General features: G+C 46.4%; 1 protein-coding gene and 1 pseudogene across 2 annotated transcripts; one reads left to right on the forward strand and one right to left on the reverse strand.

Moving 5' to 3' along the window:
• Positions 1–7,113: 7,113 nt before the first annotated feature.
• LOC125534969 (fructokinase-like 2, chloroplastic) lies at positions 7,114–11,374 on the forward strand (annotated as a pseudogene). Its single transcript, XR_015615511.1, has 7 exons — positions 7,114–7,266; positions 7,476–7,518; positions 7,623–7,799; positions 8,311–8,599; positions 8,715–9,327; positions 9,983–10,450; positions 10,761–11,374. The product of XR_015615511.1 is annotated as a fructokinase-like 2, chloroplastic (transcript).
• A 196-nt stretch (positions 11,375–11,570) lies between these two features.
• On the reverse strand, positions 11,571–13,674 carry LOC125530737 (uncharacterized). The gene is made up of 3 exons (XM_048695137.2): positions 13,394–13,674; positions 12,824–13,041; positions 11,571–12,720 (listed from the first exon to the last, which is right to left on the reverse strand). The coding sequence occupies exons 1-3, from the start codon at positions 13,611–13,613 to the stop codon at positions 12,127–12,129; spliced, it is 1,032 nt and encodes a 343-aa protein (XP_048551094.2). The 5' UTR covers positions 13,614–13,674; the 3' UTR covers positions 11,571–12,126.
• Between the last annotated feature and the right edge of the window lie 128 nt (positions 13,675–13,802).

Raw genomic sequence — 13,802 nt, forward strand, 5'->3', positions numbered from 1 at the left:
GTGTACTGGGCTTCCTGATCACCCTGAACAACACTGAGAGCTTGCTGCCTTGCCCTGTATGCCATCATCTTACCAACCTCCACACCATACTTCTCCTTTGTCTTGTCTATGAGTGTCTGAATTCCTGCTTTAGGATCTGTCCTGAAGCATTCTTCAACTGCTTTGGCCACAAACCTAGCAGGAACCTTGCAGTTCTCACCACTTGGAGCACATGTATGCTCTAATTGCAGCTTCCTAATACATAATGTTTTTTCTTGCCCAACTACAGATGCACTCATGAGAAAGGGGAAACCTTTCTCCACACAATCAACAATGATCCTATCTTTGTTGTTTCTGTGGTAATGGAAGTTCCTTCTCTGTGTCACATGCAAGTTAACCAATGCTCTTCTGAATTGGTAAACATCAACAAAACACATGTGCCAGCAAATTTGTTCCTGTGGCATAAGCCTATTTTCATCATACCATATCCTGGCTTTCTTCTTTTTTGCCCTGGACTTTCTCCCAGATGAGGAACAATACAACACTACTTCTTCATCAGAATCATTTTGAAGTTCATCATCTATATCTTCATCAGATAAGGGAATATAGTCTGCCTCAAGGTTGGCCTTGGAACTGTAGTGTGATCTACTTGTTGGACCTCTTCTAACAGGTAATTTCTCCACTAGTGGTGCATCAACAAACCCCTCTACTTCATCCTCCTCCTCAGCCTCACAAAACATATCTTCTGGCTCTGAATCACCTTCATATACCCTCTTCCTCTTGAGATCTTTTAATTTCTGGTGCAAATCTGCATCATCACTCTGCTCCTCTTCCTCCTCTTCAGAGCTATCCACATCAATGTCCTCTGTCACCATCAACTCATCCTCTTCCATTCTTTCTTCTCCTTGTACTACTGGACTGTCATCTGCAAACTCTTTAAGAAAATCATCTAACTCTTTCACACCAGCTATGTCCCTTCCCTTTTTAACATTGCAACTCTCCTGAGTGAAGAGACATTGTCCATAGGAGTCCTCTGTGTGAACACTAACAACTGGAGCACATATATCTGCTTCATGTCCACTGGTCTGACTTTGGTAGAGCACACCTGCATCATCTATATTGTACACCTTTGGAGAACCAATCTCAGATATTGGAATCTGCTTTTCACATCCATCTCCAATGTTGATCTGCAACTTTGCCATCTCTGACTCTCTTCCTTTCATTACTGTGATAGTAACACACCTCTTCTCCTCATACAATTCCAACATTTCTTCTACATCTTCCTCAGATCTGATTAGCTGCATGCCTGTCATTCCTACACCCTCTTGCTTCACATAGTACATTGAATCCTTTTGATCATACCCCTCTATCCCAATAATAGCTAACATGTTGATATATGTGATATCTGATTCACATAAGGTCCTTTCCAGATTGTCACAGCCTTGGAAATGAAACCTCATATCCCATGGTTCATCATCAACCAAACTGCAAGTTCAGTTAGCATTACATTCAGTTAACACCATTAATTGAACAACAGATTCAGATAACAGTCAAGATTACATTCAGAGAAACAACAAAGTGAAGAGAAAATTCAGTTAATAGTAAATTCAGTTAACAGTAAATTCAGATAACAGTCAATTCAGATAACAGTAAATTCAGTTAACAGTCAATTCAGTTAACAGTCAATTCAGTTAACCACAATTAAGCTCGTATTCAGTTAACAGTCAAAATCTGCTTTAAGTTAAAACTGAGCTAAGTTAAAACTAAATTAAAACTAAGTTAACAGTGAAATTCAGTAAATTCAGTTATCCACAATTCAGTTACAATTGAGCTATGTAAACACAACTGAGCTAAGATAAAACTAAATTCAGTTATCCACAAATAAGCTCATATTCACTTAACAGCTCATATTCACTTAACAGTACATTCACTCAAAGTAAGATAAAACTTAATTCAGCTAAGATGAACCCTAATTCCTAAATTGAGATTCATACAGAGGAAAGAGTCTAGCTACACTAGCAAAATCACTCAAACTGTGCAACTACAGTAGCATAATCACTCAAATTGTTCAACTACACAGGCATAATCAAAAAGAGAATTTTGGAAACACTCACTCCACGCCGCCGAGGCCGGATGTGAAGTGGTGGCTCCGCCCTGGATTGGCCTTCCAGACCTGGGCCAGTTTGGCGGCCGCACGTGCCTCCACGTCGTCGGAGTTGAAGATGTTGCACTCGTCTCCGATGCGCTCATCTCCGCCGACGCCGGCGGATCGAGAGGCGCCAAACGTACCAGGGAGCGCCGTCGGAGAGCCAGGAAGGACGGGGCGGCCACCAGCATCGGCGATGGCGAGGTCGCGGTCGTCCCTACCGTCACCGGATGTGCCTCCTTCGTCAACACCGCCGCCGTCGTCAACGCCGCCGCCGCCACCACCGGTCGCCATGCGGGAAGTGACCTAGGACGACTAGATGGAATATGGGGGAAATGGATGGCTGGGTCGGGCCGCGCTCGACAGGTGCGGCGCCGTCTAACGGCGCTCGTCACGGGCGCCGTCTCCCCCTGGCCACGTGGCGCCTGACAGCGGGCCCAACCGGTCAGTTTTCCACTCAGACGCGCCAAACCGTGCGATCAGCGTTTTTTGAAAACTGTCAGCGCAAACGTGGTGGTTTTTTGAAAAAATTACGAAACCTGGTGGCTTTCTGTTTTAGCGTCCCCAAATGTGGTGGTTTTTTGCAATTTACTCTTTGCAGCAAGAAGATTTGTCATTCCCAGCAATCATTCTTTTTAATGTGAATCCAGTTCATCACAACAATGGCATTATTATTAACTGTCATTCTCCTACTATATAACCATAGGCAACAGCATCAATGTACGAATTCAACACAACTACTCCCAGTCAATTGTCTTTTTGATCTCTGTTTTACTATTCTCATATTTAGCACATAGGATTCTCTATCCTGTCCCAAAAAGTAACATGCGCATAATCATATCGGCAGCAGTTTATTATTCAACTGGTCTACCCTCTAAACAAGGGGAAAAGATATGTTCTCTTGAATGCAGAACTGCAGAGTTCCAAACAACCAACGTTGGCAGAAAATAATTAAGCTGAAAATAAGCGTCAAATAGGCAGCTCATTTTCTTGATCTCACTGAAGCCTTAAGATTTCATCTCCAGTCCCATGCATGTATCTAAAGGTGTTGTTTGGTTTCATTGGTACGAATGAACAAACGGCAGCAGTGAACAAAAGCCATCGATAGCAGTTTACAGATCCATTACGTACCCTGAGAGTAGCAGCGCTTTGGCCTTGAGCAAACGGAGATGCATTGCGCTGGAGGAGGAGGATCAATCAACCAAGCCTGAGAGCAGCAACGGGGCGATGATTCAGTGAGGAAGAAAGATCGGAGACGGTGCCGGCGCCGGCGGACCTCCAGGAAGGGCTCGGCCTACCGGTGGCGGCGGCCTGGATGGGGACGAATCGCGCCGTCACCGCGGCGGCCTGGGTACAGCCCGAGAAACCAAGAGGGTCGAGGAGTTGAGCCGCTGAGGGTTCACCGAACTGCGGATGGGATGGGACTGGATAGGGGGGAAACGGCTAATGCGAACCCTAATTTGCTCGTGCACTCGCAGATCGCAGCAGCGGCCGCAATGGCGGTCGATGCCTTCCAGCTAACGAAGCAGTGGGGTTTAACCAGCCAACGTCAGCGGCGGCAATGTGCAATTAGGGCATCTCCAGGACGGAAGCAACCGCGTACGTCCGAATGTGTTATCCACGTATCTTATTGGTCTGTGGACCGGTTGGGACGTCTGTTTTCTGACATACCGGACACTAATTAGAGGTTCTTATGGGCGCCCGGACCGCTGCCATGTAAGCGTCCGTCACCACTAGGTCCCATCCAAAAACCTCTCCCACCTCTGCGCCTCTCCCTCGCGAAGCGGTTGCCATGCATTTATGCCGGTCCACAGTGTCAATTCATGTCGGCCTAGAGCGAACGCTTCTTTTCACTAGAGCTGACATTGAAGCGGTGCGCATACGAGAGCGCCGCCCGCGCCACGTCCCAGTCTCTGCGCCTGTTCAATGCCGGAGCGACGTGACTAAACGGGACAGCAATCTACCACATTCATAATGGCTGCCTCGTTCGTCCACTTACCAGCATTAAACTGACACGACAATCGAGAAACCAACTCTGCACCCGGATGTTGACACGTCCCGCCGCTTTGTATGGCCGGCACCCTCTATTTAAACGTGGCCTTGCCCGACACCATCCGCATCACAAACATGTCCGCTCTCAACCATCCTCCGTGCACCACATCCGCAAGAACCTCAAGCTCTAGAGCTATGTGGGAGAGACTCTTGACAGGGAAAAAGCGTGAGTTAGCCGACCTGCCGGCGACCTCGTCCGAGGGGAGCACGACAACCCAACAATGGTGGAGGCCTCTAATGAAGAGTGGGGAGGGGGGGGGGGGTCTAGCGCCGGTCCCTACCGGCTTCACCATGGAGATGGCACAAACACACTTCGACGCCATCATGGTAGAAGAGCAGGCTATGCTATAGCCGCTACTGGTGTTCTAATAGGCGCAGGAGGAGCTGTGGTACAACATAGCCCTCCTAGCGCACCACCGATTGGGGTAGGGACACTCTACAGCAAGTTTGCGAATGAGGGGGCGTGGCAGCCATGGTCGTGAAGAATCGAAACTTCGTTGCCGAGCAGCGGGCGCTCTACGAGGCCGCTCGTGCTCGCGCCTACTGCAACGTGGTCGTGGCGCAGTCGGACGTGGAGGCAGCACCGGCGATTGCAGAAGAGAATGCCAGGAGTTGTGTGTCATCCGCGCCGACAACGGTGCCTTGTTCGTGCCGCTACGACCACGAGGCTGGCCCGTCCTCTCCATCGTGGACCTCATCTCCACTGGTTACGGCCAGGTCATGGACTCTGATGAGGAGGCGTAGGGTATGGGAGACGGCGGCGTCCCATGTCCCCCTCGCAGGTGACTGGAGGGGGGGGGGGGGGGGGGGCAACACAGATTTGGAGGACGGGTGTTGGCGAAGATGTAGATGAGGTTAGTGTCCAAACTTTTCTAATAAAATAGGTCAAAAATATAATGAACTTGGTCCGGTTTAATTGAAAATTAACCTGCTTGCATGGAAAACATCCGGTTTGTTCAAATTCACTTTGGAATGTATGCGGGCATGATTAGATGGTAGGCTCCCGTATCACTGTTCACGGATGAGTCCGCGGACGGATAGCGTGTCCGTTTTAGGACTCCACGTTGGAGATGCTGTTAGACAATTTGTCGTGTCGGCAGCTTTCAAAAACCCTAGTGCCCTGATGTAATTAGAGAGAGGGAATATGAATTTAGGCCTATGAGATATAAAGTCATCAGTTTGGTTCGAGGGAATAGGAATTCATGAAGGATTGGGCTTGTGAGTTTAGAGTTTCACTCCCAGCATTTTATTAACAATGGAGGGGTGGGAAAATAGTGGGAATTGATCTATGGAGAACATCTCGGCCTTTCATCATAACTTAGCTTGTCATCTCTCAGCTCATCCCTAATGAATTCTCACTAAACAAACAAGGGAATAAGCAAATCTCCCAAATTCCCAAATGTAATACTCTCGTGATACCGAACAACGGAGTGAAAATAAAATGTCACTTGCCATGTCTAATCTCGTCACAATTCCCTTGTCTAAATTCTCATTCCCCTTCCCAAAAGTTACCAAACACGTTGTTGGGACATGTTTTCAAAAATCGGGTGAAGGCTTTCGGAAAGTGAAAAATGAAACCTTCAAAAAAATGTTATTCAGTGGTTTTGTCTTTCGATGCTATATTTGTTTCACCAACTCCCATTGTGAATATGCTTAGTTTTCCTTTTTGTGATGGTGAATATGTCTATTTTTTGCGTGAATATGTCTAGTTGATCACTAGTTACGAACAAATCATATTTCTTTCATATTCATCATCCCTTCTTCCCACTCACCTCATCTGGACGGATACCATTAGAGTATTGGTCTTAGTTTGCTTTCTTGTACTTTCTCTTCTGGTGTCACTGGGTTGGATTGTTCTTTCATACATTGTGCTCATTAGGGAGGGCATCTTCAACACGGACCCTCGAAACGCCCTATAAATGCAGTTTCCCATCCAAGGCGGTGGACCTATTGAGACGTATGTTTTCTCGCAAACCGGATGCGAACCAGGGCTGGTGTGCCACGTACGCGCACGCCACCGCCTAGGTCCTATACCCAAAAAGCTCTCCCGCTTCCGTCCCTTCTCCCGTGCGAAGTGGTTGCCGCACATTCATGACGGTCTATAGCGCCAGTGCCGCATTTATGCAGGCCCAGAGTGGATGCGTCTTCTCACTCGAGCCGGCATTAAAGCGGCGCGCTGAACAAGAGCGCTGCCCGCGCCTTGTCCTAGTCGCCGCGCATGTTCAATGTTGGAGCGCCGTGGCTGAACGGGACAAGACATCTATCTACCACATCCATACCGGCTGCTCTGTCCGTCTCCTTGCCAGCATTAAACTGACATGGCGATTGAGAAACCTACTCCGGCCCCTTCTCTCTCGCGACCGCGTTGCCACCCCCCCCCCCCCCTCCCGCGGGCGACCGGCCGCACATCGAGCCTCCTCCCTCCAGGCTTCCCTCCCTTCTTCCTTCTCGCCGCCGTCGCCGGTGCCCGCGGCCGGCTTGGCCCTTCCCCTCCCGGTCGCTCTCCCAGGGAGACGACGCGGGGCCGGGACTGTCCATGTGTGCGCATTTTGTTGCATATGGCTATCTTGACTGCCCGTCGTACTAATACAACCGAAATGTTAATCCATAATTAGCCAGAACCTTGCCGAATAGGCTACTCATACAAATGGCACTAAACGTACCAAACACGAAGTAACTCAAAGCCCATCTTCTCCTAGATCGGTTCATGTGCCATATTTGGGTTGGTAGGATGTAGGTCAATGCCATCATTGAGATCGTATGCTGGTATATGCTCTCGCCGGCCATGTATGTTGTCAGGGGTGTAGGCAGGTCCCATGGCCTGGGGCGTTGCGAGCAACCTCTTGGTTGACTGTATATAATAAAAGCCGACTGCGGGAACTTGATGTATAAAAGCCGTTTCCCCGTTCGTCTGGCGTATCTATCCATAATGCGGCTTTATTAGGAGAGTGTTACGGCTCCGCACCTTATCCTCAGAGCGAGGGCAGGCGTGTAATTTTCAGCACCAAATCCCCGCGCTTCTTTCTCACCGAGCCGCTCACAGGGGAGAGCTCCACACCGGACGGCGGCGGCGACGGCGGGCGGCGCTGGTCAGTCCATTATCCTCTCCATGCTCTCACCCCCTCCATATCTCCCCTCCATGTGCGGAGCCCTTCCCTCCCATGGCGCCCCGCCCCCTTCCCCGTTCCCATGGCGCCCTCCCTCTCCACTCTGCTGCGGCGCCCCTCTATCCCTCCTCTGCTTCAGCCATGGAACACGAACATGGTCTCAGGCTCTATCCTTTTCTCTCCTTTTCCAGGTTCATTCGATTTCAGTGCAGCAGCAAACCAAGCCAAGAAAAGGTAACGCCGGTACCATGCATTCGTTTTTCCATTTCCGCCATGAATTCTCTCTGTGTGTGTAGGTACGAGTTCTTAGTTCCCTGTGTTAACTTGTTCCTGTGCAGGGTGTATCCTGTTCCTGTCACCTGTGGATTGCGACACCCATTACTGACATCCAAACATTTCTTCAGTGCAGTGAGGATTCTTTGCTCAAACAGCGAGTTATCCATCTAGCATCCATCCATGGCGTCTCTTCTTCTCCCTCCTCAGTTCGCTTGCTCCATGCCTTATTACTGCATCAGGTAATTCACTCACCGTCCCTCGCCTTGGTATGTTTCGCCAGCGATATACTCCTTCAGGGAGATGGATTGTTTTTCCCTTCTGACGAATCTGAATTTGCGGTGATTTCTCTTGGATTGTGTCGCCATGGAAGTGGCGAGTCGGGGAAAAAAATATTACATGAACATTGCAGATTTCTTTTCAATCTTGTCTTGCATATATGGTGCTTCACTGGGAGCCTGGGATTACTGCCAACTTGTCTGTTGCATTTTCAGTTTGCATTTTCTTCATTCTCATAGTCAGCTCGTTAATCTTAGAAAAAGTATAACAAGTTAAAATTATCCACAAGTGTGATGTGTCATTCACCAACGATATCTTACCAATGCTGCCAAATCTGAAAAATGAAGTCATGCTCAACCGTATCTGTGTGACGACGTTAGGCTTATATACCTTACCAACATTTTCTTCAGTTTTTACTGATAGCTACTTGACCCCTTTAACCATGAACTTCCCTAATTTGGTCGCTCATCACAGGGGTCAGTTACATTATAAGCCCACCATTTGGGGAAAGAATACGACAAAGACTAAAATGGGGTTGCTTCACCGCAATGTGAGTTTTGTGTCAAAGAAGAGTTCTCAAGATGTAGAGGAAGGCTCAAGTGGTGAAGACAGTGATGCTGAAACCCCAAAAAACCTGCAAAACGTGGAAGAAAGAAAGCCACCATCGATGCATCAGAAGGGGAAACAAAAGAAGGCCAAAGTGACACTGAAGATGCATCCCCTGAAGAGCCTAAGAAAGTTAAAAAGAGAGGTCGGAAGAAAGGTAACACACATATTTTTGCACTGAAGAGCACACTTCTTATTGTATTTGGTCAATGGACTTTATGATTTTGCTAGATCACGTCCCTTAGCAATTCAACTTCTCTCCTGTGTCGCAGCTGCTACTACTGCATCCTCTCCGGAGGAGGCTGACAAGCCAAAAGAACCAAAAAAGAGGGGCAGAAGAAAAGTTAAGATGGTTGAACAATTAAGTGATGATGAAGGAGAAGATCAGAGCAAAGATTTGATGCCGTCTAATGAAATAGAAGTTCACAGTTCAGCCAATGATCTTGAAAGTAAAGTAGAGGCATTGTTATCACAAGATATTGAAGAGGTTGACAAATTAGTGCCTCTTGTCTGCTGCTTTGGACCAGCTAAGTACTCATTTGTTCCTTCTGGAAGACCTGCTAAAAGGTTGGTGGATCGTGAGATTCATAGTAGGATGAAGGATATGTTCTGGTCTCCTGATGAATTTGCCTTGCTCTAGCAGCTCTTGGAGGCCGGGTTGTGTTCATGGGAAAATTAGGTGATGATGAGTATGGTCAGAGTATGCTGTATCACTTAAATGTCAACGGAGTTCAAACTCGAGCAGTTAGTTTGGATCCTTCAGCGCCAACTGCCATGTCCTTAATGAAGGTGACCAGCAGAGGTAGCTTGAACACAAGCTGCGTTAAACCATGTGCAGAGGATTGTTTTCTGCAATCTGATATCAACCCAGATGTTCTAAAAGAGGTAAAGACAAGCCCATCAAAATAAATTTCCAATCACACCATATCCTACATTCTTGTTACTACTCCCTCTTATATTTCTTTACGGAGGGACTACTTAATATGGTAATTCCTGATTGACGGTTAGTTAATGATCATAAAAATAGTCTCTATGTAATTCACCTGAGGAAGACTTTGTACCTTTATTTTTTAGACAGAAGATGCAGAAATATTTCCAGTTTGTTGTTTTTCAGCAGAGACTTGTGCTATGGTTTTTTTTTTGTATGACTTGATGAAAATTAGAATTACATAAAAACCTACTACCTCCGTCCCATAATATAAGAACGTTTTTTACACTAGTGTAGTGTCAAAAACGCTCTTATATTACGGGACGGAGGGAGTATGTAATAGTGAAGTGCTGACTGTCGCTCCATATACTGAAAACCAGTAGGATAGTATCTTCACTACAGTTGAGCACCTAATTGTTTTCCCCCAAATTAAAAGAGCATATCAAGAATTTATAGGAATAATAACTAGTTCAAACTTCAGAGGCTAAAGGTCTCTGTGTAATATCCACTCTGATTTTAGGTAAATCAAGTAGTTATTATTTGTTTATTTTTAAAGTGGACGGATGCAGTATGTCTTAACAGAGATATGACCTTCTTATGCTTTTAATGCAGGCTAAGATGTTTTACTATAATTCGTCAGCTTTGCTAGAGCCGACTACACGGACATCATTGTTAAAAGCAATCGAGGTCTCCAAGAAATTTGGCGGGATAACATTCTTTGATCTTAATCTTCAATGCCACTATGGTCATCTAGTAAGGAAACCAAATCACTCATCAAGGAGGCGTGGGAAGCTGCTGATATCATCGAAGTCACGAAGCAGGAACTTGAGTTCCTCTGTGGTATTAAACCATCTGCGAATTCTGACACAAAAGATGAGAAATCTGAATTCGCACACTACAGCCCAGAAGTTGTTATGAAGATATGGCATGACAATCTGAAGGTCCTCTTTGTGACCAACGGGACCTCGAAGATACACTACTACACAGAAAAACACAATGGCTCGGTTCGTGGGACGGAAGATGCGCCGATTACTCCTTTCACCAGTGAAATGTCACAGTCAGGAGACACCATTGCTGCAGGTACCAAATATATGATACATTTTTTCCCTCTTGACCTGTGCAGAATATGGCACATTGGCACTAATTTCACATCATCAAGAAAACATTAGGAATTGTCAGCACAATACTTAATACCTCCTATTTTTACTGTGTAATATCCATTTGTTATTATGCTATTTTTTAGTCTTTCTAAATCTGGATATCAACATATGTTAACTGATATGATTAATGACGCTTCATCTTTTATGTGTTTTTGTAATTACTCCTGATGTTTGTGTGAACTAAATATAATTGAGGTGACAAGATGTGTATATTGCTTCTTTTTTTTCAGCCCTGATGAATATGCTGTCGATCAACCCTCACCTGGTGACGGACAAGGTCTACTTGCACAAGACAGCGAAGCACGCCATCAAATGCGGCGTCATCGATCAGTGGCTGGCCGCACGGGAGCGGGGATTCCTTCCCAAAGGGATAGCAGAACCAAGCAGCGAGCATGACAAAGCGAGGTTCATCACGGAGAGGGAATACCGTACCATCCCCGACGCCATGCAACCTGCGAACCCATCGGACAGGGAGCTCACGCACGTGGAGTGAACTGAAGAATGTGTAGGAAGGAAGTCGATATCTATACACTACACGGCGTTTACGTGCTCTTAGTTGGAGTTGGTGTTCAGAAAGATTAGCTTAAACCTGCAGTTTCTCGCCTAGGTTCGCAACTGGAGTTAGTGTTCAGGAGGGTTAGTTTTAGACCTGCTGCTTTCTAGTTTGGTATGTTTTTCTTTTTCAGATAGAAGGAACACTAGTAAGAAGATGAGGTCTAGACCTCTAGCTGCTGCCCTGTACTAGTGTTCAAATCCCTGTGGGTTGTGAGCTGTGCTGTGGTTCATTGTCCTAATAACAACATCCTATATGAAATGCATGTGCCAGTCAGGTACTTGTTAGAAATCTTAGCTCCCAATACATGATACCAAAGAGACCTACCGTTCAATTCAAAGTTTGTACTAGCTTTAGATGTTGTTGGCTGTGTTATGCCTAACTTGGCCTAGTATTTCTATTGTTTTGTTAACTGGAACGTCAGGAGATGTTATTGCTAAGTATTTCACATTTGATGATGTCCATTCCAAAATCCGAAAGTGGGAACGATTTCATTTACTCGCGTCAAAGTGGAATCGACACAAGTTCGGTTTGCACATGTACAGACTATACAAGGAAAATATATGCACATTCTGGTGTTATCTGTCCTTCACAAGCGTTGCAGACTTCATTTTTCTTATATATAATCTTACACTCTGACCATGCTTCAGAAATATATACATATATATCTGTATGCAAAATGTATAGTGTGGCATGGATTACTATCTGCAATGCCATGTGGGCCAGAGCTTTTTGTTGAAAGATCGAAACTATATAGACCACATTTTCAAGACTCAAGTGCTGAAACAAAATCAAAGTGATGCACATACACTTTGTCTGTTCCTCCTACTTCAAAGCTCATGCCGGATATACATATAATTCCTATCCCACTCAGTTGTAACGAACAGAGTGGTAACAAACAAACAGTGATAATGAAGCTTCCACCAAAAGCATAGACCTATTTAGTACGACAGCATATACAGAGCACACACATCTTAATTTGGATATAGCATGTTCAACCAGGAATGCACGGAATCAGCGATGCACAATGGACCAGGTGACCTTCACCAGCACACAATGGACCAAGTGACCTTCACCAGCATCTTATAGTCGCCGCAAGTGATTTTCTCTTCATCATAGCTGCCACGCTTTGGAGTAAACTCAACAGTGCCGACACCACTGGTAGCAGCGGCAACGGTCAACAGGAGCGTCTCATCAACAGAGACGCTGACCACGCGGCGTGCTGTTTGCAGGATTCCACCTTCACCGGCTGTTAGCATCCCAGCAAGTTCGCTATCATGTAGCATAATGTCACATGGAAAGCTGCTAGTGTGAGCGACGATTTTCCCATGGAAATAATCAACAGGTCCCTCCTCAAGGATCATCCTCGCCTCAACGGTGCCCTCCACCGCATTCCTTACAAACGTGTAGTTCAAATCCAATGTGCTGTGCATGCTGACAAGTTTTTCCGTTTGAACCTGGTATTTCGGTGGATATGAGAGTCTTTTGATGCCATTAATCTCCATTAAGCCTTTGCTAACTCTCTCGTCCTTCACCTTTCTACCATTCACATCCTTGACCTTCAGATCAACTTCAAAGATTATTGAATCACATATCATCAGTCCTCTCTTCGGGCCAGTCAAAACCAACACATCATTCTACAAAAGGAAGTAATTTGAATAAACATGGTGTTTACTTAGCTCTGGGTTAAAATGGAAAAAGCGGTTGGAATTTATCAGTCGGAGTTAAAAGCAATAATACCTTGGAGCTGATGTTCTGGCAATCGTCCTTGGCACGCTGGAATAAATAGATGCGTTGGCGATCCAGACTGTCCCTGGCTATGATGGTGCCGTAGACATTGAGCGGGTATCCATAGTCGGAGGAAACGATACTGACCGAGACAATATTTGCCGAGTTACAGAACCGGAACCCCTCCTCTGGGAAGATCCTGTTAGTATTGTGCATAGCACCAACAGGTGCTGCCGAAAGAAGAAATTATGATTGAGGAATGAATCAAAATGCAGTCCTCAAACTCAAAGTTAGTTGTCCATCTATCTAGGATGCAGCAGTGAAGTAGCAGAGCTACAGTACTCAGTAAGGCAAAACATCATATAGTTTTTTTTTTTGACAGTAACTGGACTTTAGTTCTCAAATGATTGTGATATATTGGCAAAACATGGGATTACGCATGCACATATAAACTGGCCCCGTGGAGTGGAACACCTGATCGCCGGACGATTTGCATTTAAATTCAGACGATCAGACACAAAACTAGGATGCCAAACTGAAAAAAAAACTAACAGTAGAGATTAAGGGGGCGTAGTGGCGTACACTCCATGTGGAGGTCGAGCGTAGAGTGTTGGAAGCGGGTGAAGACGTAATCGCCTTCCTTGGGGTCGTAGTCGCTGAACCTTGGGTCCAGAGGATTCGGCCCCTTCTCTTCCTCCTCCTGCTGCTGCAGCTTCTGCTTCTTCCACAGCCGCGCGCTCGCCCTCCCCTCCTCTCTCGCCGTGGAAGAAGAAGAAGAAGAAGAAGAATCGCCGCCGGCCATGGAGTTAGGGCTCGGGGCTCCCGAGGCGAGGAATGAGTGGGGTGGAAGGGGAGCGAGGAGGACCGGCCCGCTCGAATCGATCGAGTGCAAACCTGGCGAAATGGGACGGCCCGGCACGGCCCACCCCAGTCACGCCAAGTACATGAGTCGTGCTGGCATGGTGGGCCGGAGTGCCGGCCCGTGTAGAAT

Source organism: Triticum urartu, chromosome 2A, assembly GCF_056163025.1.
Source record: "Triticum urartu cultivar PI428250 chromosome 2A, HENAU_Tu73, whole genome shotgun sequence".
Classification (NCBI taxonomy): domain Eukaryota; kingdom Viridiplantae; phylum Streptophyta; class Magnoliopsida; order Poales; family Poaceae; genus Triticum; species Triticum urartu.

What these genes read in the sequence shown, in the direction of transcription:
- LOC125530737 (XM_048695137.2), bottom strand. Translation starts at nt 13,613, where the DNA reads ATGGCCGGCGGCGATTCTTCTTCTTCTTCTTCTTCTTCCACGGCGAGA. An exon ending in GCTCGACCTCCACATGGAGT is followed by an intron (nt 13,042 to 13,393) that starts GTACGCCACTAC and finishes TTCTTTCGGCAG; the next exon opens with CACCTGTTGGTGCTATGCAC. An exon ending in GCCAGAACATCAGCTCCAAG is followed by an intron (nt 12,721 to 12,823) that starts GTATTATTGCTT and finishes TTCCTTTTGTAG; the next exon opens with AATGATGTGTTGGTTTTGAC.